The sequence below is a fragment of the Diospyros lotus genome, chromosome 1, assembly GCF_014633365.1.
Source record: "Diospyros lotus cultivar Yz01 chromosome 1, ASM1463336v1, whole genome shotgun sequence".
NCBI lineage: Eukaryota > Viridiplantae > Streptophyta > Magnoliopsida > Ericales > Ebenaceae > Diospyros > Diospyros lotus.
The window spans coordinates 24,701,244-24,728,564 of NC_068338.1; the positions used below are offsets into that span (position 1 = coordinate 24,701,244).

The 27,321-nt window shown below is 32.7% G+C and overlaps 2 protein-coding genes across 2 annotated transcripts; both read right to left on the reverse strand.

The window, feature by feature from the left end:
* Positions 1–11,165: 11,165 nt before the first annotated feature.
* Positions 11,166–12,799, reverse strand: LOC127796629 (probable aspartyl protease At4g16563). Its single transcript, XM_052328871.1, has one exon. The coding sequence runs from the start codon at positions 12,737–12,739 to the stop codon at positions 11,375–11,377; it is 1,365 nt and encodes a 454-aa protein (XP_052184831.1). The 5' UTR covers positions 12,740–12,799; the 3' UTR covers positions 11,166–11,374.
* Positions 12,800–16,411: 3,612 nt separating this feature from the next.
* Positions 16,412–22,955, reverse strand: LOC127808473 (uncharacterized). Its single transcript, XM_052347038.1, has 5 exons — positions 22,553–22,955; positions 20,122–20,293; positions 19,914–20,036; positions 18,943–19,161; positions 16,412–17,023 (listed from the first exon to the last, which is right to left on the reverse strand). The coding sequence occupies exons 2-5, from the start codon at positions 20,281–20,283 to the stop codon at positions 16,640–16,642; spliced, it is 888 nt and encodes a 295-aa protein (XP_052202998.1). The 5' UTR covers positions 20,284–20,293; positions 22,553–22,955; the 3' UTR covers positions 16,412–16,639.
* Between the last annotated feature and the right edge of the window lie 4,366 nt (positions 22,956–27,321).

Sequence of the window (27,321 nt, forward strand, 5' to 3'; positions counted from 1 at the left end):
GTCTTTCTCATTTTCATTCATCTATGTTTTGTTTCTATTTATAGGAGATTCATTAATTACAAGGTTAGGTTTAAACGAAGATAGAGACGGATCTAATTGGCCGTTGAGTTACAGTCTTTAAGGGCCAAACTTATTATGCTAGTTGATAGATCATTCCTATCTGTCTGTTGAAAAATAAAAATAATAGAAGAAGAAAACCAGAATTTGGAGAAAAAATAACTTCTTCTTTGTGAAATAAAAACTTGCATTAAAACTCACACTACACCAAATGATAGAAATGAAGTCCCATTTATATAGGACTTGAATACATAGCATTAACCAAATAAAACTGAAAAGTTATAAATAAAACTTTAAATGCAGGATGTTTTGCATTTCAAAAATAAATGCCAAACTTCAGTTTGCATTCCAAAAATGAATATAAAACTTCAGTTACAAATAGAAAATATAATAATTGAGATATAAATGAAAAAATAGAAAATTAAACTAACTTTAATTAAAGAAAAATATCACAAATTTCAACACTCCTCCTTGAGATTTTTCTTTGTCAAACCCAACTTGTTGCATAAAAATTCAAATTGACCACACGGTAGAGCTTTTGTGAGGATGTCAGCAAGCTGAAATTCTGAATTGCAATGAGTGAACTTGATCTCACCTTCTTTCTCTGCTTATCTCAACAAATAAAACTTGACTTTAATGTGTTTTGTTTTACCATGTTGTACCGAATTAGAGGTGATAGCAATAGCAGATTTGTTATCACAATACAATTCTGTAGGCTCCTTTTGTTAATATCCTAAATCACCAAGCAATTTGCGAAGCCATATTGCTTGATTTACAGCACCTGCTGCTGAAATATATTCAGCTTCAACGGTGGATTGAGCCACAACTTCCAACTTCTTTGAGTTCCAAGAGAAAATCTCAATTCTAAGAGAAAAAAATATAACTAGAAGTGCTTTTAGAATCATTAACACAACCAGCCCAATCACTATCAGCATATCCAATCAATTTCAAGTCATCAATGGACTCAAACCAAATTCCAAAATCAAGAGTACCCTTTAAGTATCTAAGCACCCTTTTAGCATTACCAAAATGAACTTCACTAGGAGAATTCATATATCTTGAGAGCATACTTGCAGCAAACATTAAATCCAACCTGGATGCCGTCAAATATAGCAAACTTCCTACCAAACTTCTAAAACTTGTAGGATTTGAGAGTTTCTCACCATTCAAAATGAATGCATTGTCAACCATATTGACCCTTGCTATCTCCACTCCTTGTGGGTCATAAATAGTACAAAATCGATCTTTGAAAAACACAGAAAATTTGTTATGCATCAACTGAGCAATACTAAGCAAGTTTTGAGATAATCTCAAAACAAATAAAACATTAGAGATTTTCTTTTCACCTTGCTTAGTATGCATGATGACATTACTTTTACCTTCAGCTAGTACCGTCTCTCCATGTCCAAGGACCATCTTTGTCCTTATAGAATTGTCAATATGGGTAAAAATATTGATATTTTTACCCATGTGGGTTGCGCAGCCGTTGTCAATAAGCCATGAGTTTATATCTATTTCAACAACATGAGAAGCCATAAACAACAAAGTTGTTTCTTGCTTTTGATCATCTACAAGATTAGCTTGTTGTGGGGGCTGTTGGGATGATTGGTTTTACTTGGCACGGCAAAACTTTTCAGCATGACTATTCTTATCACAATAATCACAATGGTAGACTTGCTTTGTACCAGCAATTTTCCTCAGCATGATTGGTCTCTTTGCAGAAACACCGAGGAGGAAATTTTCCCCTCCTTGATACTCCTTCTTTTCCCTTGCTCCCCTGATCTTCAGGTTTCTTGCCTTTGAATTTGGCATTAAAGGCACCTTCAACATGCTCCTCATTACGAATTGCATCCCTTTTCTCTTGGGCTTGTAATTTGCTGATTAACTCAACTATAGAGAGAGTAATCAAGTCACAAGACTCCTCTATGGTTGAGATTTTCGACTCAAATCTATCAGGGACACTTACCATTATTTTTTCCACAACCCTTTGATCTGGAAAATCTTCACCATCAAATCTGATTTGGTTCACAATAGTCATCACTTTGGTAGTGTACTCCTTCACATTGTCTGAATCATTCATCTTCAGCATCTCAAACTCTCTTTTGAGAGTTATTAATTTAACAGCCTTCACCCTTGTGCTTCATTCAAACTCTTCTTTCAACTTATCCCAAGCTTTCTTGGCTGTATCACAATCAATAATCCTTGCAAAAATAGGATCTGATAAAGCAGCATGAATACAAGATAAAGCCTTAGGCTTCTTTAACTTCTCCTCCTCATGTTGTCTTATTTGATTCAAAGTTGGATTTGCTCCCAATGGTGGAGGATCAGCATCATTCAAAACAGATTGCCAAAGGCCAAGTGCTTTGAGATAGGATTGCATTTTAACAACCCAAAATTGGTAGTTGTCACCATTAAATTGTGGGGGAGTGGAAACACCAAAATTAGAAGACATGCTGTAAGGTATAAAATTGAAATTCTCTTCTCTCAAACAAAATCACAGCCCTTTTGTAATACCCCGAGAGCCCAGAGAAGTTAGTATATATCGAGGATAGTGTAAGAAAGGAAACAACACCAGCTGGATACCTTTTGGGTTGAATGTTGGCAAAGAACTCCCAAGTTAAGCGTGCTTGACCTGGGGCAATCCAGGGATGGGTGACCCCCCTGGGAAGTTTGTGTAGGCCCATCAGGGTAAGTTGTTCCGGTTCTTCCTATCGCTCGATGCGGGATGTTACAGGTGGTATCAGAGCCGACCCTTGGCGAAAGCGGTCCGATGAGGGCGGGGAGTGGCGCCGGGGCTCGAGGGCCTGTACAAGGAGCGGCTTCTGGCAGGCTTCTAGGATGGCAGCCCCCAAGGGGAGAAGGTCTGGGACCAGTTGTAAGGTCGCATGACGGGGACGTCATGTGCTTAAGGGGGGAAGAATGTAATACCCCGAGAGCCCAGAGAAGTTAGTATATATCGAGGATAGTGTAAGAAAGGAAACAACACCAGCTGGATACCTTTTGGGTTGAATGTTGGCAAAGAACTCCCAAGTTAAGCGTGCTTGACCTGGGGCAATCCAGGGATGGGTGACCCCCCTGGGAAGTTCGTGTAGGCCCATCAGGGTAAGTTGTTCCGGTTCTTCCTATCGCTCGATGCGGGATGTTACACCTTTAGGCTCTGATACCACTGTTGAAAAATAAAAATAATAGAAGAAGAAAACCAAAATTTGGAGAAAAAATAACTTCTTCTTTGTTAAATAAAAACTTGCATTAAAACTCACATTACACCAAATGATAGAAATGAAGTCATATTTATATAGGACTTGAATACATAGCATTAACCAAATAAAACTGAAAAGCTATAAATAAAACTTTAAATGCAGGATGTTTTGCATTCCAAAAATAAATGTCAAACTTCAGTTTGCATTCCAAAAATGAATGTCAAACTTAATGAAAATATAATAGAAAATATAATAATGGAGACATAAATGAAAAAACAAAAAATTAAACCAACTTTAATTAAAGAAAAATATCACAAATCTCAACACTATTGACTAACTCTACCCAAGGCTCAACAGTTGCCAAACCAAATGTAGATTGACTCAACCAATTTTGGATCACCCTATAACAAATTCCATCTTGAATCAAAATTGAGTTGGATTAAACTATGACACTTGCATCACACCCATTGTTAGGTGGGAAGAACATTGAGCAAGGATAATGCTTGCTCAAACTTAGCCACCGGAAGTGATTTAATTAGCATATTAGTTAGATTCACTTCAATGGAAATTTTCTCCACCTTAACCTGCTCTTTTGCCATGATGTCTCTTACAAAATGTAATTGGACATCTATATGTTTTGTTCTCTCGTGAAAAATACTATTCTTTGACAAGTGTATCGCACTTTAAGAGTCACAAAATACCTTAGGCATAGATTTTATCATTCATAACTCTTGTGTGATCCCTTGTTACCAAATACTTCTTTAATGGCTTCACTTAGAGCCACATACTTTGCCTTAATTGAGGAGAATGCTACAATATACTGGAAATTTGACTTCCAACTCACTAAATTTCCTCCAAATGTAAATTCATAGCCTGTTAGAGATCTCATTTTATCAAGATCTGCAACATAATATGAATCGAAGTATCCTTGTATGTTGTTTTCACCTTCTTTATTTGATTTATACACCAGCTTAATGTTTACTAAGCCTTTCAAATACCTTAGCAACCATTTAACAACTTTCCAATGATCTTTAGAAGGCTTACTCATGAATCTACTAACTAAGCTTACTTCATAAGTTATATCTGGCCTAGTTCCAATCATGGCATACATTAAGCTGCCTATTGGATTTGAGTATAGCACCTTTATCATATATGCTTCCTTTTCTTTTAACATATCTCCCTTAACAACACATAGCTTAAAATGAGAAGGTATGGGGGTAGAAGTAGGTTTGCAATTACTCATCTCAAATAGTTCAACAACCTTTTTTACATAACCAAATTGGGATAATGTCAAAATTCCTTCCTTTCTGTTTCTCTTAATATCAATACCTTAGAATTCTTTTAACTACCCCCAAGTTTTTCATTTCAAATTCTAATGTAAGTGTCTTTGTCAGCTTTCCAATTTCTCCTTTGTCTTTACAAGCAATAAGCATATCATCTACATAAAATAGTAGATATATAAACTAATTTCCTTTTATTGCTTGTAATATATACAATGATCGAAATTGCATCTATTATAGCATTTTATTAACATGAATTTATCAAATCTCTTATACCATTGTCTAGGAGATTGTTTTAGACCATATAATAACCTTTGTAGTTGACACACTAGCTTTTATGTTCCCTCTTTTACAAAGTCAATAGGCTGTCTGATATATGATTTATGCACAATTAATTCGGGTAAGTATACCCTAGTCAAATATGCATATAGTGATGAAAAGAGTATCGATCCCACGAAGACTAAATTACAATACCAAAATAATTTTAATTTAGCCTAAGTTGAACTAATTAATTAATCAAATGAATAAAAAGAAAATTAAATAAAAAGATTGAATTCTTTATGAGAAAAATTAATTAATAAATGCACTAGGGTTTAGATTTCATTTAATCTAAGTTATAGAATTATCTATTCAACCCAATTCAAAACCAAAAATACCCTTACAGTAATTTATAATTATTTGCATATGATGGTGGATTTTCTTCAATTAATTAACAAACTTTCTCGAGTTATATTAATCCTTTATTACTTCAATTTTATTGTCAGATTTTTGAGTAGATATCAATAAAATAAATAAGCATTAAGTTCTTTGAAAACCCTTAATCTCGGAAAGGGATTTAACTCACTAAACTTTCTCAATTCTCACACATGAGCTAATCATCTTTCAATCTCATAATCAAGCATGTGATTTATATTACCTATAAATCTAATTTATAACAATCATTTAGTCAGTTATGCATAAATTATTAAAATGTGATCAATCTTTTAAGCATTAAACACAATAATATAAATTTTTCATATAAATAATAATGGAGTTTCGAATCTAACTAAATAAATAATCACATAATCTCAAAATTAAAATTCATCCAAATCTTAGTTAAATAATTTAACTACACATAATTAAAATAAAAATAAAAACAAAACCTGAATGGAGAAAAGGATGCTTCCTGTCGTCCCAGATCTGAATCGCACGAATTGGATTGCGGTCACTTCGTCCTTTCCCTCACTGCGTCCGCCTCTATCTTCCATTTCTTCTGTGCGCCGCCTGATTTCCTCCCAAAATCTCTTCACTGCGCCGCGTCAGAAGCTCTCCCAAATCCTGCATCATCTTTCCGTGCGCCTCCATCTTCCATTCCATTCACTGCCTCCATGCTTTCCTTGATATATTATAATATATACATATGCGCATGGAGCCCTAGCCTAGGTCCTCCGATTCACGCCACTCCACCAATCTCATAATATATAATATAATACATATATATAAATATTATAATTTAATATTTAATATACTATTAATTATAATAACTTTAATTATATTATAATATTAATTATTTAAAATATTTTTTATTTTTATTTATATAATAATATTAATTTATAAAATTAACTTTATAATATTTTTTTTACGTCCAAATATTTAAAATAATATTTTTTGTTAAGTTCTCACAAAAAAATATTAAAATAATATAAAATTCATATAAACACACATTTATGTAAAAAAAATAGTACAAGATTAAGATAAGAATATGTATACAATTAAACTCTATTACTGTTCAATTCTATGTAAATTCTTTATCTAGATTGCTATGTAAAAAGGCTATTTTTACATTTTTACATCTAATTGCTCTAACTCTAAATCATTTAGAGCTACCATGGCCAACACTAGTCTTAAGAAAGTATGTTTTACCATTGGTGAAAAAACTTCATGATAATCTATTCCTTTTACCTGTAAATATCCTTTGGCCACTACTTTAGCTAAATATAGCTGGTTCCACACATGGTATTTCAACTTTCCTTCTAAAAATCTACTTACAACTTTTTACTTTCTAGTCTATAGGTCTTTGCACTAGAATCCATTAGGTAAGGTCTGTCGACTGACTCTACCCAATGGTCGACAATTGTCAAACCAACTGTTGATTGAGTCAACCAATTTTAAGTCACCCTATAACAATATTTATATAATTGGTGGGTTTTTTTATCAATAACCTATATTATAATTTTATTTATATATGTGTGTGCTAGTGTATGTATGTCTATAATGTGTCACCAACACCATTCAATTTCATCTATCTCTTAAACATGGCTAAAGATGCATTCATGCCCTTGAACTTGGGGCGTTTAACCAATTGTGTCCTTAAACTTGAAGAAGGATATATTCTGTCTCTCAACTCTCAATTTTGGACTGATCATGCATCTCATGTTTAATCAGCATTGCATGTGAATTATACACACAATTGAGGTGTGTGAAAGCAACACCCACTTCTTCTCCTTCCTCATTCCAGTGCCGGCGACCTCTTGCCTTCCTCTTTCTTCACCACCGACGACCGCTAACCTTTCTCGTGGTCGCCGATTGATCAATCTCACCTTAGCTGACAAAACCGATCAAGTTTCATCAATTGGGTTTAACCTCTATTTGAAACCCGATTTCAGATTTCATCAAATGATGAAACCCAATCCTATTCTTCATCACACAATTTCTCTGTTGTCATCGTCCACTACGTGCACCTCCATCATCCGCTGTCATCTCCATTGTCGGCATTCGCTTCCATTATTGTGCGGTGTGTGTGTATAATAACCATTGTGCACTATGTGTATGTATGTACGTGTGTATGTATATATAATTATGTATAATTTATTAATATAGATTGTATAAATATAAAATTTTGTCCAAATGCATATATATCACACGCATAATTTTGATATTTGAGGAATGTAATAGACATCAATTTAAAATTTGAGAGGCGCAATAGGTCCTCCTTAAGTTAAGGAACATAAATAATTAAACGGGGAAATTTAGGGGTATGCATGTGTTTTTAGCCATTAAATATGGAGCCTTAAAGTATTTTTACATTTGCAAGTTGTATTTTATTTTTAGGTATATTAATTTTTTAATAAATTTCAAACAAATTTACTATTTTTCTGTATTGTGAATAAACTCTATACATAGATGTCGGGAAAAAAACAGGGGGTGTTGCATTGCGTATGCATGGATGATGCAAGCCAAAGCCGATGGGCCACGGCCGTGGAAGGCGCGTTTTGTAGGAATGAATGAATCAGGCCGAATACATTTTTTCACTTTTATGCTTTTATTTGTTTATGTGGTTATTTAAATTTTTTATTATTATTTTAATTATATTTTAAAATTTAATTTTTAAGTTAATTTAACTTTTATACTTTGAATATTTTTTCATGTGATAATTTAATTTTTTTGTTATTTCAATGAATAAATTAATAGAGCATGAGAACGATAGAAGATAGCTATTGACAATATTTCCGACTTGATAAAATGAACCAAAGTTATCGCTCAAAATATTAATTTATCTCATTTTACTTTTTTGTTTTATGCATCAAAGTAATGAGATTAAATTGACTTACAAATATAAGTACATAATTGTAATTGAAATAACGAAAAATTCGAGTTATTACATGAAAAAGTTAAAAGTATATAAGTTAAATTGAGTCAAAAATATATATAGAGATGTAATTAAAATAATAAAAATTTTAAATAATTATATAAAAAATATAAAAATAAAAATATGAATTTACATCACGGAGAAGAATGAACAATATGCAACATGAATGGATGCATCATCCATCCCTACCATTCCACGTATCATCTGCTGGCCCATCCCCCCTTCAATGATTTCTGGAGTGCGATGGCTTTTATGTTGTTTAGAAAGAAGGCTTGGCTCCATTTGTCCGTATGAGTGTGACACACCCAAAAAAATGGTTAATAAATATAAGCAACAAAACCATCATCCAAAATAATGTTAGCTTTTTTGAATTTGTACTCAATGTTAAATTCATGCTATGCTGTGTGTTAAAAACATTATTCTACCTACAATCATTCAAATGAGAATGTTATATTGTCCATGTTGAAAAATATAAAATTTGCTCAACGAGGATAAAATAAGAGAGAGGCGTGTCCCCCCAAACAACCCCCCTTTGCATGCCCGCGTTAGGCTCGACTCTGGAAGGAGAACAAATTTGATCGTTCAAATTACATTTTTTTATTTTAAATTAGATAATAATAATTTAACCAAACCATAAAAATATATAAAATAATAGATATGCATCGTCAAAAAATCAATACCTATTATGCTATTGTCGTTGGACCTGCCTTGGAGAGTTTTAAAGTCATCAGATCCATCTTCAGATCAAATCTAAATAATTGATGATAGATTCTATTTTGATCGTTATCAAATCACTGGTGTTTGACTTTACCTGATTATCGTTTACTTAATCTACACAAGGCTATTACTAATTATAAACGTGATAAAATTTTCAAGCAAACCCTAAGGTCTTATTTTGGTACAATTACAAATTTATGAGACCCTCAAGTGCAAACAATTTTGAGAAAAGACCTTGACTATTATGAGTTAACCCCGTGAGGCTAAAACTTTTTTCGTTTTCAACATAAACCCTGAAAAGGTATGTATAAATCAGAGCACACCAAAATCAAGGGCTATTGACAAAACGACCCCTAAGATCTCATAATTACATAATACCCTCTATATTCTCTATAATTACGATTTGCATAATAACACTTTTTAAAATATACAAAAAATGTGCGCACATAAATATTTTAATTATAATTAACTAGATTTTTAAAAAATACTTTGATTTATGTATAAATAATAAAATTATTCATTTCAAAATATTGTTCTGATTTTTTATTCATGTAGTGTTTGTTAACTAAACTATAGATCAAAAAATATAAAATATAAAAAATATTTCAAACTTTTATCATTTTCAATATACTTGTTAAATTTATCTAGTGACTCTTAGAAAAAAAGTCATATAATTTCTTATTTGATATTTTTTAGATATATTTATCTCTCCCTCCTCAAGATCAAGATAAATATATGTTGGGCTGTTGTATGACTCAAAATGTGGAGCAGTCAAATACCAGTATGAGCAAAAGACGAGCGTAGCGGAGATGAGGATGCTAAAATGAGCTTATTCGTAATAAGTCAGGAATAGTGCCAATCGATGAAAAGTTGAGAGAGACTAGACTAAAATGGTTTGGTTATATGAGAAGAATATCAAAAGGTGCTCCTGTGAGGAAGATTGATGAAATGGAACAATTAGTCAAAAAAATATGTAGAGGTAGACCCAATAAGACTTTAAGAGAGATATTAAAGTTTGATATGAAATGTATGAGTTTAAATGAAGATATGACAAAAGACAAAAATATATAAAAATCTATAATTCATGTAGTCAACCCCATATAGTAAAATAAAGGCTGGATATGTTGTTGTTGTAGTTTGATAAAAATTTTGAAATATTTCTCAATTTTATTTTGATCATTATATATTTTAATGCAAAAAGTATTTCAATCTTATTTTGATATAATCTTATCTTACTCATTTTAACAAATACTAACTAATCACATAAACTTATAGTTTGTTAAGCTAAAACATTCTCATTTGAAGCCAAATGCAATCAAATTAATTTTTTGACATTAAAAAGATTTAAGGTTAGAATTCTTACTCTACTAAATCTATGCTAAATTTTGTTTGATTATTATATTCAAATTTTAAAAAAAAAACTTTATTAATTACTATGTTATAAGTAAAGAACACATAAACAACAATACATAAAGACACAGTAGAATAGTTAAGGTTGCGTTCTTTTTATTATTTTTAAATTATTTTTAGTTTTTAATTTTTTTAAATAATGAAAACGCATTCTCTTTACTATTTTTTAAAATGTATTTTTGAAAACAAAAAAACAATTATAAAGAAAACTCAAAACAATAAAAAATTATTTTGAGTGTTTTCATCAAAAATAAACTTTAAACTCAAAATATATTTATTTATATATTTATTTATATTTTACTATTGTAATGGGAAAAATATTACAAAATTCATTAACTTTAAAATGTATATATTTTTTTAATAATATATTAACATTAAATATTTCTAATTTATTGAATAATTAAATTTTTTTTATAAAATATTATTAAAAAATTATTTTTAAAATTTCAGAGAGAATACGTTTTTTAATTTTTTAATTTAAAAAATAATTTTTCAAAATGACAAAGAGAATGTGTTTTTAATTTTCTTAAAACGGACTATCAAAACAAAAAAATTAAAATAAATTTAAAATTTAAAATTAAAAATTAAAAAATAAAGAGAACGTTGCCTAAAGATTCTTGAATCAATTACTCAAAAATAAGGAGATATTATTAGAAATATTACCCATAAAACCTAAAGTAAAGTTCAAAACCTAATGGTAGTAAAAGTAAATAATAATAATAAAAAAAAAGTCTTATCATGATTGGGCATAAGAGTAATTTTGTTAAATGACATAAAATATGAGATAATTAAATAGTAACTTGTACAAAATACAACATGTGGTAAAATATTTGGATTTTCAATAAATGAATGGATTAAGAAAATGAATGGGAGAGTAAGGGTAAAGAGATAATTTGATAATTGATTTTTAACGAAAAAATACAATCATTTCATTTCATTTCAAGCTTCACCCTATCTTCCCTCTGCTCTGGAAGAAGTAAAATAAAAGTAATTTACATTAAATAAAATAACCCAAATGACAGTAAAGTCAAATTATTTCGTCAGCTTATTGAAATGAAATTTCCCAATTTTTCACCGTCACTTCACTTGCATATTTGTCGCCGGAATCCAAACCTCTCATTCCTCAGATCGTACTCCACGTAAAAATCCTGCATCTGAAAGCTGCCCAGGATCACCGCCGGCCCCCCGGAACTCTCCGGACCCACCACCCCATCCGTCACCACCGCCAGACACACTGCCCCGCTTCTCCCCGCCAGCACGAAGTAATTCTCCAACGGCAGCGCCATCTCCTGCCCGCCCTTGAAGTGCAGCCGAATTTCCGGCAGCGCCACCTTCCCGGCGCCGGAGATATTGAAGCACGGCCGGAGCCCAATCTCCGTCTCCACTTCCTTCGCTCTCTGGTAGTCCTTCACAAGCCCCACGAACTGACTCTCCACGAGATCGAAGACTTTCCGGGTCATGTACGTGAAGGTGGAGCCTGAGTCGACGACGGTGCCCCCGTTCCCGTCGGCTCCTAGCGACAGGTGCTCGTACGGGATTTTCACGGGCTTCCCGCCGACGGTGATTTTCCGGAGACCCACGTAGTAGTAGACGGAGAAGGCTTCTTTTCCGGCGACATTGGGGTTCTTGACAAATGGAGTGTAGCTGACATTTCGGGTCTTATGGCCCGAATCCGACTCGCCGTCCAGCACAAGGGCGGTGCTTTCGGCGGTGTCGTCGAATTTCCGGGATAGGAGGCAGAAAGAGAATTTCTTGAGGCCGAGTTGACTCGGCAGCGAAACTCGACCACGGCCGAACCCGGCGATCCCGGCGGGTTGCCGGGAGGAGAAAACCGAGCATCCGACGACAAAGTCCGGGACTCTCTTTCCCGGAAAATCGAGGGTATCGAGAAGCCCAAATCCGCCGGTGGAGCCGGAGCCGTAGAAGATCATGTACGGAGGGCAGATCTGAGTGCAAGTTTTGGAACCGGGTTTGCAGTCTCTGCACTGAGTGGTATTGCTATTGTGAATCCAACCGCATTTAGGGTTCAAGCAGCCCAGAATTCTGGCCGAAGACGAGAGCTTGGGGATGAAGAGAGGAGAATGAGAAGGATCGGCGCCATGGAAGGAGCACTTCTTGCAGAGATAACGGCGAGTACAGGGGAACCAGACAATGTCGCTGCCGGTGTCCATGACGAATTGTAGGGTTTGGGGGGGAGTGCCGAAGCTGAGAGGAACGGAGTAGCCGCCGTAGCCGTGGGTGGAAAGAGGGGCGGCGGCGGCCGCATTTTGGGGGTTCTTGAGGTGGTAGGCTCTGGTGAGTGACTGGGTTGCTACGTGGATAAGGTTTTTGTACGGATCTGGAGATGGGTTCGAGTGGAACAGGGAGAGCGGGATAGTGGTGGCGGCGGCGGCCGGCGAGAAGAGGAGTAGGAACAGAGAATAGAGTAGAGAAGGGAACAAGGCCATGAGATCGTCCGTCTGGTTTGCTTTTTCCGGTTGGTGAGGGAAGAAGATTTGCAGGTTGCGGCACTTAAATAGTAATTTTAAAATAGTTGGCTTTATTCTAAGAATTCCACAAAATAATATATTAATTGTTACTAAATATATAAAAAAGTATGTTTTATTTTTATTTTTATAAGGTTGTGCATGGAATGAGACAGAGGTGCAGATGGAACAGTGGCAGCGTGATGCTTCGACAACAGAACCCCAGCTGTCCAATCTGCACGTGATCGAGGACGGTTGACGATTGGCAGTCAATGTGCGTGTGGATAACAGGCCGTAAAAATTTTAAAAGTAATAATAAAATTGTATAAATAAATAAATCTATTTTTCTTTAAACGAAGTCACACTGAATTAATACTTAAAAAATATAACATTTATTTTTTTATATATAAAATGTCAAGATTAAATATCTCAATTATTAAAAATTGTTACTTTAACTCCTTACTGTAATAGAACATTAGCACGAGTATGAACGCGCATCTGTTTTTACTAGTGACACTCCATTTAAATAATTAGTTGATAGTATTTGAATTGATTAATTAATTTGTTATGCTCTCTTAACACTTAAAAAATATAACATTTAATTTTTTATATATAAAATGTCAAGATTAAATATCTCAATTATTAAAAATTGTTACTTTAACTCCTTACTGTAATAGAACATTAGCACGAGTATGAACGCGCGTCTGTTTTTACTAGTGACACTCCATTTAAATAATTAGTTGATAGTATTTGAATTGACTAATTAATTTGTTGTGCTCTCTTAATACTTAAAAAATATAACATTTAATTTTTTATATATAAAATGTCAAGATTAAATATCTCAATTATTAAAAATTGTTACTTTAACTCCTTACTGTAATAGAACATTAGCACGAGTATGAACGCGCGTCTGTTTTTACTAGTGACACTCCATTTAAATAATTAGTTGATAGTATTTGAATTGACTAATTAATTTGTTGTGCTCTCTCAATAGTTAAAAAATATAGTGTTTAATCCTTAATATACAAAAATAACAAGATTTCGTATATCAATTATTAAAAATTATTATTTTAAGTCTTTACATTGACTAATAAGAGTAAACAAAATTATTATCTATGCACATAAAACACACACATAAAAAAGAGATCGTGTTATGTTATAAAAAAGTCACATCTCCAAGAAGCATCAGACTAAAATTTATCTTGATTAGAAAACACCAAATTATCTATAGTTTAAAAAAAAATCCTAAATCTCAAACATCTAAATTTTTGAATCATTAACCCAAAAAACGTTACATTCTTCGATTCTTAATCACAAAATATAACAAAACTAATCTCCATCATTTCTTTTTATTGAACTCAATTCCTTTCCATTACTCTCTCGCTTTCTTGTTTATATTCTCTTTTATGTTTCAAGATAAAAATTTAAAATAATAATTTTTAATAATTAAAATATAAAATCTTGATTTTTTTATAAATTAGGAATCAAACACTATATTTTTAATTGTTGAATGAGTATAACAAATCAATCAACTTATTCAAATATTATCAACTGATCATCCACGTGACCTATCATTTACAGAAATAAACATTATTTCGTCACTGTAAGAATTTAAAATAATAATTTTTAATAATTAAAATACTAAATATTAACATTTTATACGTCCAAAATTAAACGGCTCATGTATTAAGCCTAAAATGAAACAAGATCCAAGTACAGCCTTCTGGTTTTGCTCGGGAGAGATATTGTAGTAATTTAATGGTATTAAAGAGACTACCCACTCGTATGGTGTGTAATTTGAGAGTTTAAAAAAGATAACATAATGAAAAATGTATTTCTTATTTGCTGGGTCCACCTTCTTTTCCTGCTCGTGAGTACTAAATAATATATCCTTCTAATGAAAAAGACAATTTTGAACTTTTAAAAAATTATCGAAATTAATATTATCAGAACACAAAAGTAAGTAAACATGTTAACCAGCAGAGTTTACCAGATTTGCCTGAGAAAGAATATTAAACAGAGATGAGTGGTTTTGCTTTGGGGCCCCATAAGGGACTCTACTTTTTGGTGTGGGGAGGCACATGGTATCTCTATCAATCAGCCTGGCCACAAGAGAAGGGAGAAGCAGCCAAATCCACTACCATCTGCTTCTTCTACTTCTTGCTTTTCTTAGTTAACTTTTCCCTGAAAAACAAGTCATTCATGACAAGTCCATATTACCATTTCATCACCCTCATTGTCTGCCATCTATATTCTATTATCACATGCCTGCCTGTGAGGCTTATCCTTCACGGTAAATTAAATCTCAGTTTTACGATGCAAGTGCTCTTTGAGCTCAAATAAATGCCACCGTTTTCTGGCCCAGTTGCTGCACTGGCAATTGGGCACCAACGTCTCAGACAATTTACTTTATAAGTCACATGCATTTATCAGATGTCAATGTTAGCTGTAAACAACCAATAATGCACAGGATATTAGTCCCCATATATTGGCAAATCTAAGAGGTTCCAATTATTGGCAACTGAATATTATTATGTGCTTCTACTAACACATCATAGCGCTCATAGTTATATTGCTTCAGATACCCCAGCTGCAGCAAAACCACATCAAATTTCTGATAATCATTCTATACAAATATACATATATGTATATATATTGTTTGTGATCATTTTATTTCAAACCCAAGCACCCACAATTTGAACTCATAATTTCAGAAATGTTGATGCTGTCAGATTCTAATGAATATGTGTTCACAGCATTCCATTATACGGCCGGAGATATTTACACAGTTGACACATATTTTTGTTTAGAATTACTAGAAATATTTCTTAGAATAGTAATCTCGATGATGTTATGTTTCAGTTGTTGAGGTGTGATACCCAACAAGTTCAAGGCGATGATGTTGTTGTTGGGTAAATTATCTATCATAAATTTCGGTCCAGAATTGATAGTTTCTTATAGAAAGATCCAATCCCATAAATAGATGGCCTGACAAATAAGTGGTCCAAATACATTTACCTTGTGTTTGAAAAAAGTTGGGCTTGGCCCAGCTACTTAAACCAAGGACCAAGCCCATTGGTCTAAGCCCACAATGCCTTATCCAAAAGCCCACCATACATATACTTATATACTTTAGTTTGACCTAACTTCTTCATTTATGTTGAATATAGTTGTTCTTTGACTAATTCCAACGCAGGTTTGTTTTCGCACCCTATCTTATCTCAACCTATCGGATAACCCTATGGTTATCCTCATCTTTGGAGATCTCTATTTAATTCTTGAGAATTTATCTTTATATCGTGAAAATAAAGGGAAGATGCAGAAGAGAGAGAGAGAGGAGCTGAGAGAGAGAGAAGTGTTCTCCTTGACATTTCTCCATCCTCGTGTGAGCGTCATTCTCAATTGGGGGTTTTTCGATTGAGGCAATTTTAGGTATCAATTGAATGCAATTCTTAAGTTGTGCTTGGAACTAATTCTGGGTTACCTCATGTGAGTGTCGGACCAATCAACACTAAGCTTTGCAAATCCACCTTCTCCATTGCCAAGCATCAGGGAGTTTACTGTACTTTGGTTTTTTACTTACTGATTTTGCGATTTCTTTGCTCTAACGTTCAGATCTTGTGCCTGTTTTAAGAGGTATAATCCCTACACCAGTTTAAGCAAAACAAAGATGATGGCACATAATGTATTCTAGGGTAGGCTGAACAAAACCACGGAACTAGCAGATAAGAGACAAGCGTGACATTCTGGCACCCGATTATACAAGTTGATTGCCTGATGAAAAAGATTTAGACAACACTCTCATGGCAACCAGAGGACATCACCAAAATATATATATATATATATCAACGGTTAACGTGTCTTTGGATGTTAGATGGTCACCTATTGTTCCTTTGCCCTCTTCCGTGCCAGAAACCGTTCTTTGGCTGCAGCAACTGCATCTTCATTTCTTTTATGATGATCGCGTATTGGTTGGTCTTCGGATGATTTTTCAGCTACACCGTCTGTGGAAGCATCAACAACTGGCTTTTCATCTACAGATTTGGATCTCTCCTCAGGTTGGGTTGAAGGCCCACCTTGATGCCCCTCCCTCTGCTTGGTGAAGTCCAAGTGAGATTCAGCCGATATAGATCGTTCTTCTGACGTACTAACAACTGCTTCTTTTTGCTCCTGCTCAGATTTCCTTGTCTCAGCATCTAGGCCACCAAAAGCAACATTTTTTGATAGGTTGAAGTAGAAGTCACTCAAGTCTTTCTTCTTCGTAACCTTTCAACAGAGAATAGGAAGAATACATATTATTCAATGAATGGAACGGATCATAACAGTACAGAACAAAGGCAATGCAAAATTATCAGTTTCTATAACATCCATTTGGGATGACTTGGTGTATGCATCCACAGAAGGGAAAAAGTGTGTACAAGAGAAGCCCACCTGACAAACTCATGTGCAAATATAAAAATCGTAATTCATTTAGAGACCAGTGACAAAATGCTAACAAGCATGTCCACAAATTAGACAAGACATAAATTAAAAAAAAAATGATGGGTTGAGGATAGAGTATCTAATAACCCTGAATTCTACAACACATAAAGGAAAAGACATCGCCGAAAAGAACATCTACTACCCGTCATAATATTTCAATGATTCATTGAGCAGTTGCGGAAGTCCATAAATGAATAAATCCACTCCGAAATGACCAGATACCAATTACCTAAGGTGAGAGAAGATCCCCTATTATCCCAATAAGATGGATGCAAGAAGATAATTTTATATAAAACATCATTAGGAAGAACCCACATCATTCTCAACACCATGACACTCCTCGGGACAAATGGACTTGGAAAACTGACTGTCATTGCAATTAAAATTTTAAAAGATAAGGAAATGAAAGAGCCAAAATTAGAAAACACACAACATGGGATCATCCCCCCACTCCCCAATGAATACAAGCACATTGTTCCAGTGTCAAGAAACTATAAATAGACTATGTATTCTTGAATCCAGTCTAAATTACAGAGAGTATTAGTATAGATAAATTTCAGTCAGAATAGTTTATATGAGAAAGTCAGAATGCATACAGATTTATCTGGTCCAGAAAGTAAAGCCTTAAAATAATTGAACCACACAACCTTCAACTACAACAAACTCTTGGTTTGCTTGTTTGTTATCATGAATGAAAAGATTTTCACATTGCGCCCAAAATATAAGCAATTTGTTCTTCCAATGTTTATGTAAATAAGAATAAAATTCAAACATCCTTTGCACTAGATAATTCAGATATAAGAATGGTGATGCAAGATGACAGATACAAAAATGAAGATGTATGAACTCTCAAATAATAATTTAACCGATGCGATTGAGGTCATTTCTCAAGTTATATAGCTATGATAAACCTAGAATCTCTTTACATAGAAATCCATGACAACATCCTTTGATTTAAGAGAGGTGGAGGCGTGGATAGGCGTAACTGACAGCATGAAATTCATCAACTAGCCTAACTATTTTAACCCCTAGGTTAAAAGCTGTAATAAGGCAAAGAGAACTGATCATTGATTTTAGATAATCACCTTACAGTCTATTCAAATGCTAGACAACAAAGAGAAGATGTGCTCAACTGTCCAACAAGAAGCAAGCAATTGAAACTTAGTGACGAGCCTAACAAATTTAAAAGTTCCTGAATATTGAGCTTTAACAAATTTAAAAGTTCCTGCTAAGTATAAAGTTTTCCCCTGGGTAAAGTGATCCTTCCATCTCTATTTTATTTTACCGCAAAAAGTTGATATATTAAATCCAATGACATTAGAACATTCGCCTCATGGAAAGCTTTCACCACAAGCAACAAGAACTAATGATTGAGGTATTGCAAAGTTCGGCAATGGAAAACAACAAATAATAGTTTTGAATAAAAAAAGGTTCCCAATACTCTTCTATTATCAAGCAACATTGTTAAGAAACAACTTAGTCGAGGTCAGACACAAAAGGACAGGTGCAAGGATAATATAACAAAACAAAGTCAAATGGTAAATACTAGGTAACCAATCGGATTAATTAATCTAAGTGAATTCAGGATAATCTAGACTTGTATGAACTCAACCAAACTTGAAAGCATGCAGATCATGTTAGTTATCAATCAGAAAATTATTGCAGAAAGTTTGCATGAAGATTGAGTAAAAAGTTGAGCATACATCATCTTTCTCTTCTCGAAGTTGCCGCAGACGTTCTTCCTCCAACCACTTAGCCTGCTCCGCAAGTTTCTTTTTGTAAGCACTGGTAACAAACTTGTCCTTGTCTGCATAGAGATGTTCCTCTTTGCTTCTCTCTTTAGCAAGTTTTCTCTCATAAATTATCTCATGTTCCCGCTCACGTACTTTTGCCTTTTCAATCAAGGCTTGAATATACTTCGGCTGGGGGAAAAAATAGAGAAACAAAAAAGCACCATGGCACTGGTAAGTGAAACAGCAGAAACCTTACGGCTTGCATCATTTCCTCATGGATGCACATGCACATGTATTGAAAGAGAGGGAAACATTTATTTTACAATACAAATATATAATCAATAATCCACAGGTGAGAGTGTCATACCTGTTCAAAATTAGTTACCTCAGCTACTAAAATTTCAAAATTTTAATAAGGGAAGAACTAGCATGTCTTTGAAAATGGCATTTGGCCAAGACTTTTTGGTAATAAATGTATAGATGGAATTCTTTTTTTTTCTGTTAAGATAAAAAAGTACAAATGAAATTCAATGCTTACAAAAAAACAGTCAAGAAGATAAATGGCCAGAATATATTACAGTAGAACATCTGATGCTAAACTCATAAAGATATGATAGTTGCTAGTTAAACCAAACAAAAATTTACACCCAAGAACAAAAACTAAGAATACAATTAGCAAAGAGGAAGTCAAAAAGAATGCATCAAAAAGGGATTACATATGACAAGTGATGAAATCCTATATATTTCTGCTAGTATGTGCACTTGCTGCAGAAAGTAGCAGCCCAGTTTGTCACTGTCAGCCCCATACCCACGGGCGAGACCTGTTATAAAGTATTTTACTGGGGATCCATTAAACTGGAGAACCTACTGATACAAACCAAATGTTTGACCTAATTTTAAGTAGTGCTTAAGCGGCAATTCTTCTGAATATTTCAAGATACCTTTCTCTCCTGCCTATCTTGTACCAAAGGACGAGTTGCTTTCTGTTTCATTTCATCATATACCCCATCATAATCAAACACAGAGGGATCTTCCTCCAAGGCTTTCTTATGCTGCTCCTCAATCTGGGCAAGAAAAGAAAGCAAACATTGAACAGGAGGACAATAAAAAAAAAATAACCATATAACAGGTCTGTTTCTATAAACTCACTTCTTTGAGAGCCTTGTTCTTGCTGGCCTGACGAGAAATCTCCCTCTCAACATCATCTTCATCCTCATCATGGAAGCCAAGAGGAGTTGGAAGGGGAGGCCGGGTTGGCTGCTTCTTTTGCTGGGTTGGTGGAACCCTAAGTTGCAAACCGTACTTCTTCATTTTATTTTAACTATGAAATAACAATTAACTAGTATGAATATGACTGACCAATTGTAAAAGGCACAAGACTTGAACTTTCCTGGCACACACAGGAACCCAAATGCTAAGATTTGTGTATTAACATCCAATGACCCAAAATGTATAGTGCATGTATGTATATGATTATGAATAGAATTATATACCCTAAAGCAGGATGGGGTAAGCAGACCCAATAACGTATCTCCTATGGAGAGGGGAAAGTGAGTTAAGGAGCATTAAAAATTTATTAGAATAAGCCATTACAGTTAAAAAAATGTCATTCCCCATATACATTTTCAGCATAAGGGACACTTGGTCAACTTATATCTATCAGTTGGGGTCAATTTGTGTCTCACACTAGTTTCCTTGAGCCTAGAAAGGATGGAAGTCACTCAGGTCATGTCCTGACAAATAGTTACTTGATTGCTCTTTTCAACTTAAATGAAAACTAAAACAAGTAAAATAAACTTGAAGAAAACAAAATTTTGAAAAGACATTTTATGAAATAATGACAAAACTAATCAATTTTGCATTGGAATTAAATTTCTAGTGTACATTATATAAAACAATATAATTTTAAGAGATAACAATAGCACCAAGCCTTGATCCCAACAGATTATTTTTAAAATTGAGGAGGAGAGTAGCATTATGAAGCCAACAGACAATGTAAAACTCATTTGATCAAACATGAATTGTATAGAAAAAAACGCAATTATGACCAAAAAATGAGGATTACTGTTAAAAAATAATTAATCAAAAAGATGAATTCACAATAAAAGGTAGAAGATAAGTCACCGTAATGACACAAGCACAAATTAAACATGTTAACCACAAAAACTCTGGCTCAAAATAAGGCTTCGGCATAAAAAGCACGAAGAACCAGAAACTCGGTCAAATTAAAGTTTTCCCTCTCTATAAATAATCGTGTGAAATAAATCAATGGTTTCCTATGAATTCATGTACAATAAGTTGGCTATATTTATGCTATACTAAACATTATGTTTCAGAACATTCAACTCAGCCTGTTAAAGATGCATTACATCATCTATGGTAATTCAATGGATTTTATTGTTATCCACCACTTATGCAATCTCAATGATTGTTAATTATTCACAACCCACTCACTTTTATGCACAGAAAATTAGCAGTATGTGGCTACACTAGATTCAATTGGGTGGGGATTTAATTGGAATATTCGGCTCTGGGTCCAGAAATCAGGGTGGGGCTTTCCTAATCAGCTATCTCCTGCAAATGGGAAAATCATGCTGAGAATTTGGCTCAACATTTTGGATTCCATGCAGCAAGGGATAATCACAAAAGCAGAGGGTTGGGGTTTTTCTATCACAACAAGTGGCGTTCAATTTGTGGGTTTGGGTTAGTCTCGGATTGCGGCTTCCTCTTCAATTTGTTGGCCTTTTAATCGCTTCTGATCATCTGAATGCTCACTATATGGGAGAGGAGGGATTTTCTAGTTCCATGGAGAAGGGTGGTCAATCGAATGAAAACGGAGAAAGAAACACCGAGAACTTACTTACCTTGAGTCGAAGCTTGCCGATAGTAGTAATCTCTTTGGGGGGGGGGGGGGGGCTGAAATTTAAAAAGTTAATGTAATAAAATTCTTATGTAACCAAAAAATCAGTACAATAAATTTTCATTAAACTTGTGCTCAACGAGATTTTGAAACAAAAAATTCATTAAACCTGTGCTAAATTGATTTTTCTCACTATGAATTGAAATACTTTCACGATGATCTCTCTTTTTGAAAAAAGATAACAATATTTTTCCTTTCTTCACAGAAGGTTGTTGTTTCATCCTAAATTGTAAGATACACAAACAAAAAATAGCACAATTCAATAATCCAACAATTAAAATATTCAACTCAAAATTTGAGGCAAAAGTAAGTCCAATACAACAACTGTATTTCTAGAGTTTAAACAAGAGAACGCAAAAGTATGGTCGATTCAAATATTCAATAACAGATTCACAATAACAAATTCCAGGCTTCCAATAACAAATTCCAGGCTTCCAGCCACGCCAATTCCTAAGTTCCTAACTAAATGCAGTAGTCAAATAGGCAAGCAGACACAAAGTTAGCAGAAAATCACTTACTTAAAACTTGCTGATAAAAGGCAGCGATTTCATTTCAACAACAAATCAAGCATAAACAAGGAAAAAAATATCGGCGAAAAATAGAAAAACTGTCTAGATTTAGCTGTCGAGAATCAAAGAACTGAAAGAAGAGAAAACATACCTGGGCTCGAATGAAGCAAATCTGGAAGTTTGGGGGGGTAAAACGAAGACCTGAATCAGAGGCAGGGCAGCGCGCAAGAGGGCGAAGCCGACTGGCCGAGCGAGCGTGGGGGCGAGGGCGAGCGAGAGCAAGAGAAAGTCAGTCAGGCAGAGAGCGAGGGCGAGAGGCAGCGAGGGCGAGCGAGAGCAAGAGGGACCGAGCCCGAGCGAGAGCAAGAGAGAGCCAGCGAGGGCGAGCGAGAGCAAGAGAGAGGCAGAGAGCGAGGGCAAGCACGAGCGGACGAGCAAGAGACGAGGAGGCAGAGAGCGAGAGGCAGCGAGGGTGAGCCGTGAGCGAGGGCGAGGTCGAGAGAGAGGAAGGAGAAGAGAAGGGTTTGCAGGCAAGTGGGCTGGGCTGGGAAAAATTAGGGTGGGCTATATTGAGTTTGGGCTGAATTAATACTAAATAATCAAAAAAATTTACTCTATAAATTTAATTTTTGTTGTGATTCAACCCGGGCAGCTCACATATATATATCCGCCCTGATAATCTCATTCCCTCTTCAATTAAGGGATTGACTTGTTATTAGGTTATTACTGTTATCCTAATTTTGCATCAAGTGTATGTTCATCCACATGTATTCCTACTGTATAGAGAGAGAAAAAGATATATGTGCCCCTGAAAATTTCTACAGATTTGTTTGAAGTTGAAGCCGCTATCAATTTGTTTCCTCTTAATTTCTTCTCTGTTCTCTCATGGACCAAACGGATGACAGATCGATCTAATTATGTTAAACGCTAGGGCACGGGGCCATAATTAATAATTGGGTTGCAATCATGCCGAACTTCGCTAATCTTGGCTTGGCTCAGCAAATCTAAGCTTGGGCTCGAGCCCAAGATCGGACTCGGGCTCGACAAGAGTGGAGGATGCAACAGCGAGGCAAAAAGCGAAGGCTATAGCTTTTGGCCATACCTTAGAGTAAGAGAAACGAGGCCACGGTTGGCGAGAACGGAGAATGCTGTGCCGGTCGCCCAGGTCGTAGACCGAGTAGTAAGAGATGTGAGGCAAGGTGACTCTGAGAGAGGCGAGAGATGTGAGGCGGCAACAAAGATGAAGAATGCAGCGACAGTCAGCAGCAATCGACTAGGCGACGAGACTAGTCAACAACGACAACGATGAGTCTCTCTCTAACTACTCCAAACCTTTAGCAGGTTGCTGCAAGTGCTTTGCAAGTTTTGGTTTACAATTTACAATTCTATTTATATCATATAAATTATAAACTAATTATACATATAACTTTATTTATTTTATTCCAACCCTTATAGTTTTGACTATTTATCACATATACCCTATCATTTTACTTTTTAAGTATTTTCTATCCTATAATTTATTTTCAAAGAATATAATAATAACCAATAACACTTAGTATAACATCATATTAAAGTGTTCAAAATAAAAATTTAGTTGAATGAAAAATATGCATATTGACAGTAGATTATAATATCTAGTTTGATTAATTTAATCATTTTGATTGATCAATTAATTTTTGTGATCTATACATATGATTAACAAGTATTAAATATATCTTTTTTGATAATACATTTATTATAATAAATTTAATTAATAATAAATAATTAAATTTTAAAAATAAGATATAATAAATATGTATTGTCTACAAATTAATGTATGGTGTTGGTGTGTTTTGTAACATATAATATATAAAGTAAACAAATTATTCTACATATTACTTAAAATATGTAAAAGTTTTCATATATTTTAAATAATTACTATACTCTCATTACAATATTATTTATATATATATTGATGTAATATTACATAATTCATAATAGTCTTATCTAAAATTAATAATAATTATAATCACCATTATGAATTATTATTAAATTTTTGTATAATTATTATTAATTTTAAATAAAATATATTATAAATTTTACAATGTCATGCAAATTTATAAATTATATTTATAGATAACATACCTAAAATGTGTATTTAATGATATATGTAACAATTAAATTTTCAAAATTTAATATTAAATTAGTGTAATAAATTAGATATTACTCGAGTGATATATGTAGTTATTCAAATAAATATAATTTACTCAATTCATATTTATTCTTAATCGATTAATGATACAAATATAAAGAGTTGTCATTTTAATTCAGATTTATTATTCGGTTAAATGTTATAGTTACTTAACTAAAGTATTACTTAGTCGATTAACTATTTAGTTATTTAATTAACGTTAGTCCATAATATATTCGAGTAAAATAAATATATAATTGATTAATCCCTTAAATGTTTAAGTCTTACTTGATTAAAATAAAAAAATCAATCGAGTACAATATTTGTTAGTTATTACTCAACTAAACATTTTCTTATTCAATTAAAACGATAATTACTTTATTAAAGTCATATATTAGTTGATTATTTTATAAGCTATAATATATCTTATTATCAACACATTATATTAATGGTATTATTATAATAATACAAAGCTTTATAATTTTATATTAAATAATATTTTTAAAAAAATATAAATAAAGTTATTAATAAACTTATAAATAACCTTATTCACGAGCTAATAATTGAACCAGCTCGCTAGCATTTACTCGAGTTAGCTCGCAAGCTAACAAGTTCAGCTTTACTTAGTTAAAAACTTAGCTCGTTTACAAATCGAGATTTAAAATTAAGTTAAAGTTCTGGTTGTTTATCTCAACGAATGAACTCGAACGAGCTTTTAATGAGCCCAGCACAGAGTTATTATTGAGCAACTTGAATAATTTATGACCCTAATTAAGATTTAAGAACCAAATTATTCGCCAAACCATAGACGATTCAAAAGTATCATATCAAATTTCAAATGAGCAGTTTACTTACATTAAAGTAAAAGTTAAAATTTACTAATTTTAAAAATTTTCATAATTTGAAATATTTAATTATTTTATAATTTGTATTTTTGATAAGAAATATTCACTAGCATATTTTTTTTCAACTAAAAAAAGTTAGATTCATAAAAAATGACCTTAGCACCTCAATTAATCGAGGATAATTACATTTATAATAAATCAATTAAATTCAAAATTATAAGACTCACTCTTAAATAGAGTAAAGTGTTCTAATTGCTATTTTAAGATAACAAAAAATGATTTAATAAATATTAAAGGGAATTATTTGTTAAAAGTAAAACTATAAAAATATTAAATATCTTAAATTATAAACTTTAAGGTGATTTAATAAATTATGGTATTAAATAAATTTATTAGCCATGTATAATAATTTATAAAAACAATAAAAAATGTATATATATAATTACTCTATTAATATTTGACTCTATTTACAAAAAAAAAAAAAAAAAAAAACCATAACGCCTTGTGTCAATTGACAACTTGGAAGGTAGATTTAATATATATATATATATATTTATTTATTTAATCGACATCTAGTTTAATTTAAACTAGTCAACTACTAAGGGTTTTGAAATAAAATAGGATATATTTATGTGATCTTTCTCCATTTTTCATTATACATCAATATAAATAAGATCAAAATAATATATTACCATTTTTTAGGGATTTATAAAATTAAAAATTTAGGTTGCATAAATAACAAATACGATACGAAGCGAAACTACGAAAGTAGTGTTTTTAAAAAAAATAAAAAATAGAAACAAAGGTAAATGCATAAATGAAAAAATATAGGGGGCATTTTTATAAATATATTATGTAATATAAGAAATTATATATTAAAATTAATATAATAAAAAAATTCCCCTATATTATATATATTATATAATATGAAAAAAATTGTTTTAAAAAAATTATGTCTCTAAGATCTTTGTAGACAAAAATGCATTTTTGATATTTTTCTAATATTATGAAATAATTTTAAAATATTTTTAAAATTATAAAAATGGTTTAGAAATTTTTTTTAGTGTTTCTTAATATTTTAACATAAAAATATTTCAAAAAGGCTGAATTAACACTTTTGTGCATCATAATTAAAAATTCGCTCTCCAAATTCAGGCTGATAGTGGGCCCCATGATGCCAGCCTAGGCAAGTACGAGGTAACAAACCTAAAGCCCAGCCCAATACACATCTGTCCTTGTTGCTGTGAAGAGCAAATTATAAGTTAGGTAAAAAATTAGTTATTGTGCTGTGTTTTAATTTTTGTTATTAGATTATAATTTAGTTATTTTTTATTAAATTATGTTAATAAAAATTTAAGTGATTTACAATAAAAATTATTTTATTTTAAAATTAATATAAATCTCACAATGAAATGATTTTGAGATTTATATTAATAGATATCATACAAATTTGTTTATTAAAATTTAATAAAAAATAAAACTATATTTATTAATTTATTAAAAATATAAAATTAAATATAATTTATTATTACTCTTAACTATAATTAAGTAAAGAAGTGGCTAATGAGTGACATCCTTTTCAAATTAAGTAAACGCGACTTGTGTGATTACAATTTTGATTAATTTATTATCATAATTTTTTGATATTAAAAAGTGTTAATCGTCAATCTAGATAATAAATTAATCAATTTAACTAATAAATTTTATCTGTCTTATTATTAAGAAAACGACATGATATTATTTGATATTTGAAGTATTTTTTAATTTTTAAAATATAACAATAAAAACAGTTAGTTGTGAATCAGAGGGGCAAGCAGTCTGCTGGTACCGAAGTAGATGTTTATTTAAAATGAATTTAAAGAAAAACTACAAATACGGTGTCCTTTTAATGTAAGAGGTACTTAC

Bases quoted from the DNA above. Each gene is read 5' to 3' on its own strand.
- LOC127796629 (XM_052328871.1), bottom strand. From the start codon at position 12,739: ATGGCCTTGTTCCCTTCTCTACTCTATTCTCTGTTCCTACTCCTCTTC.
- LOC127808473 (XM_052347038.1), bottom strand. From the start codon at position 20,283: ATGAAGAAGTACGGTTTGCAACTTAGGGTTCCACCAACCCAGCAAAAG. The intron at 20,037-20,121 runs GTGAGTTTATAG...TTTCTTGCCCAG, and splicing joins AGAACAAGGCTCTCAAAGAA to ATTGAGGAGCAGCATAAGAA. The intron at 17,024-18,942 runs GTATGCTCAACT...CTCTGTTGAAAG, and splicing joins TTCGAGAAGAGAAAGATGAT to GTTACGAAGAAGAAAGACTT.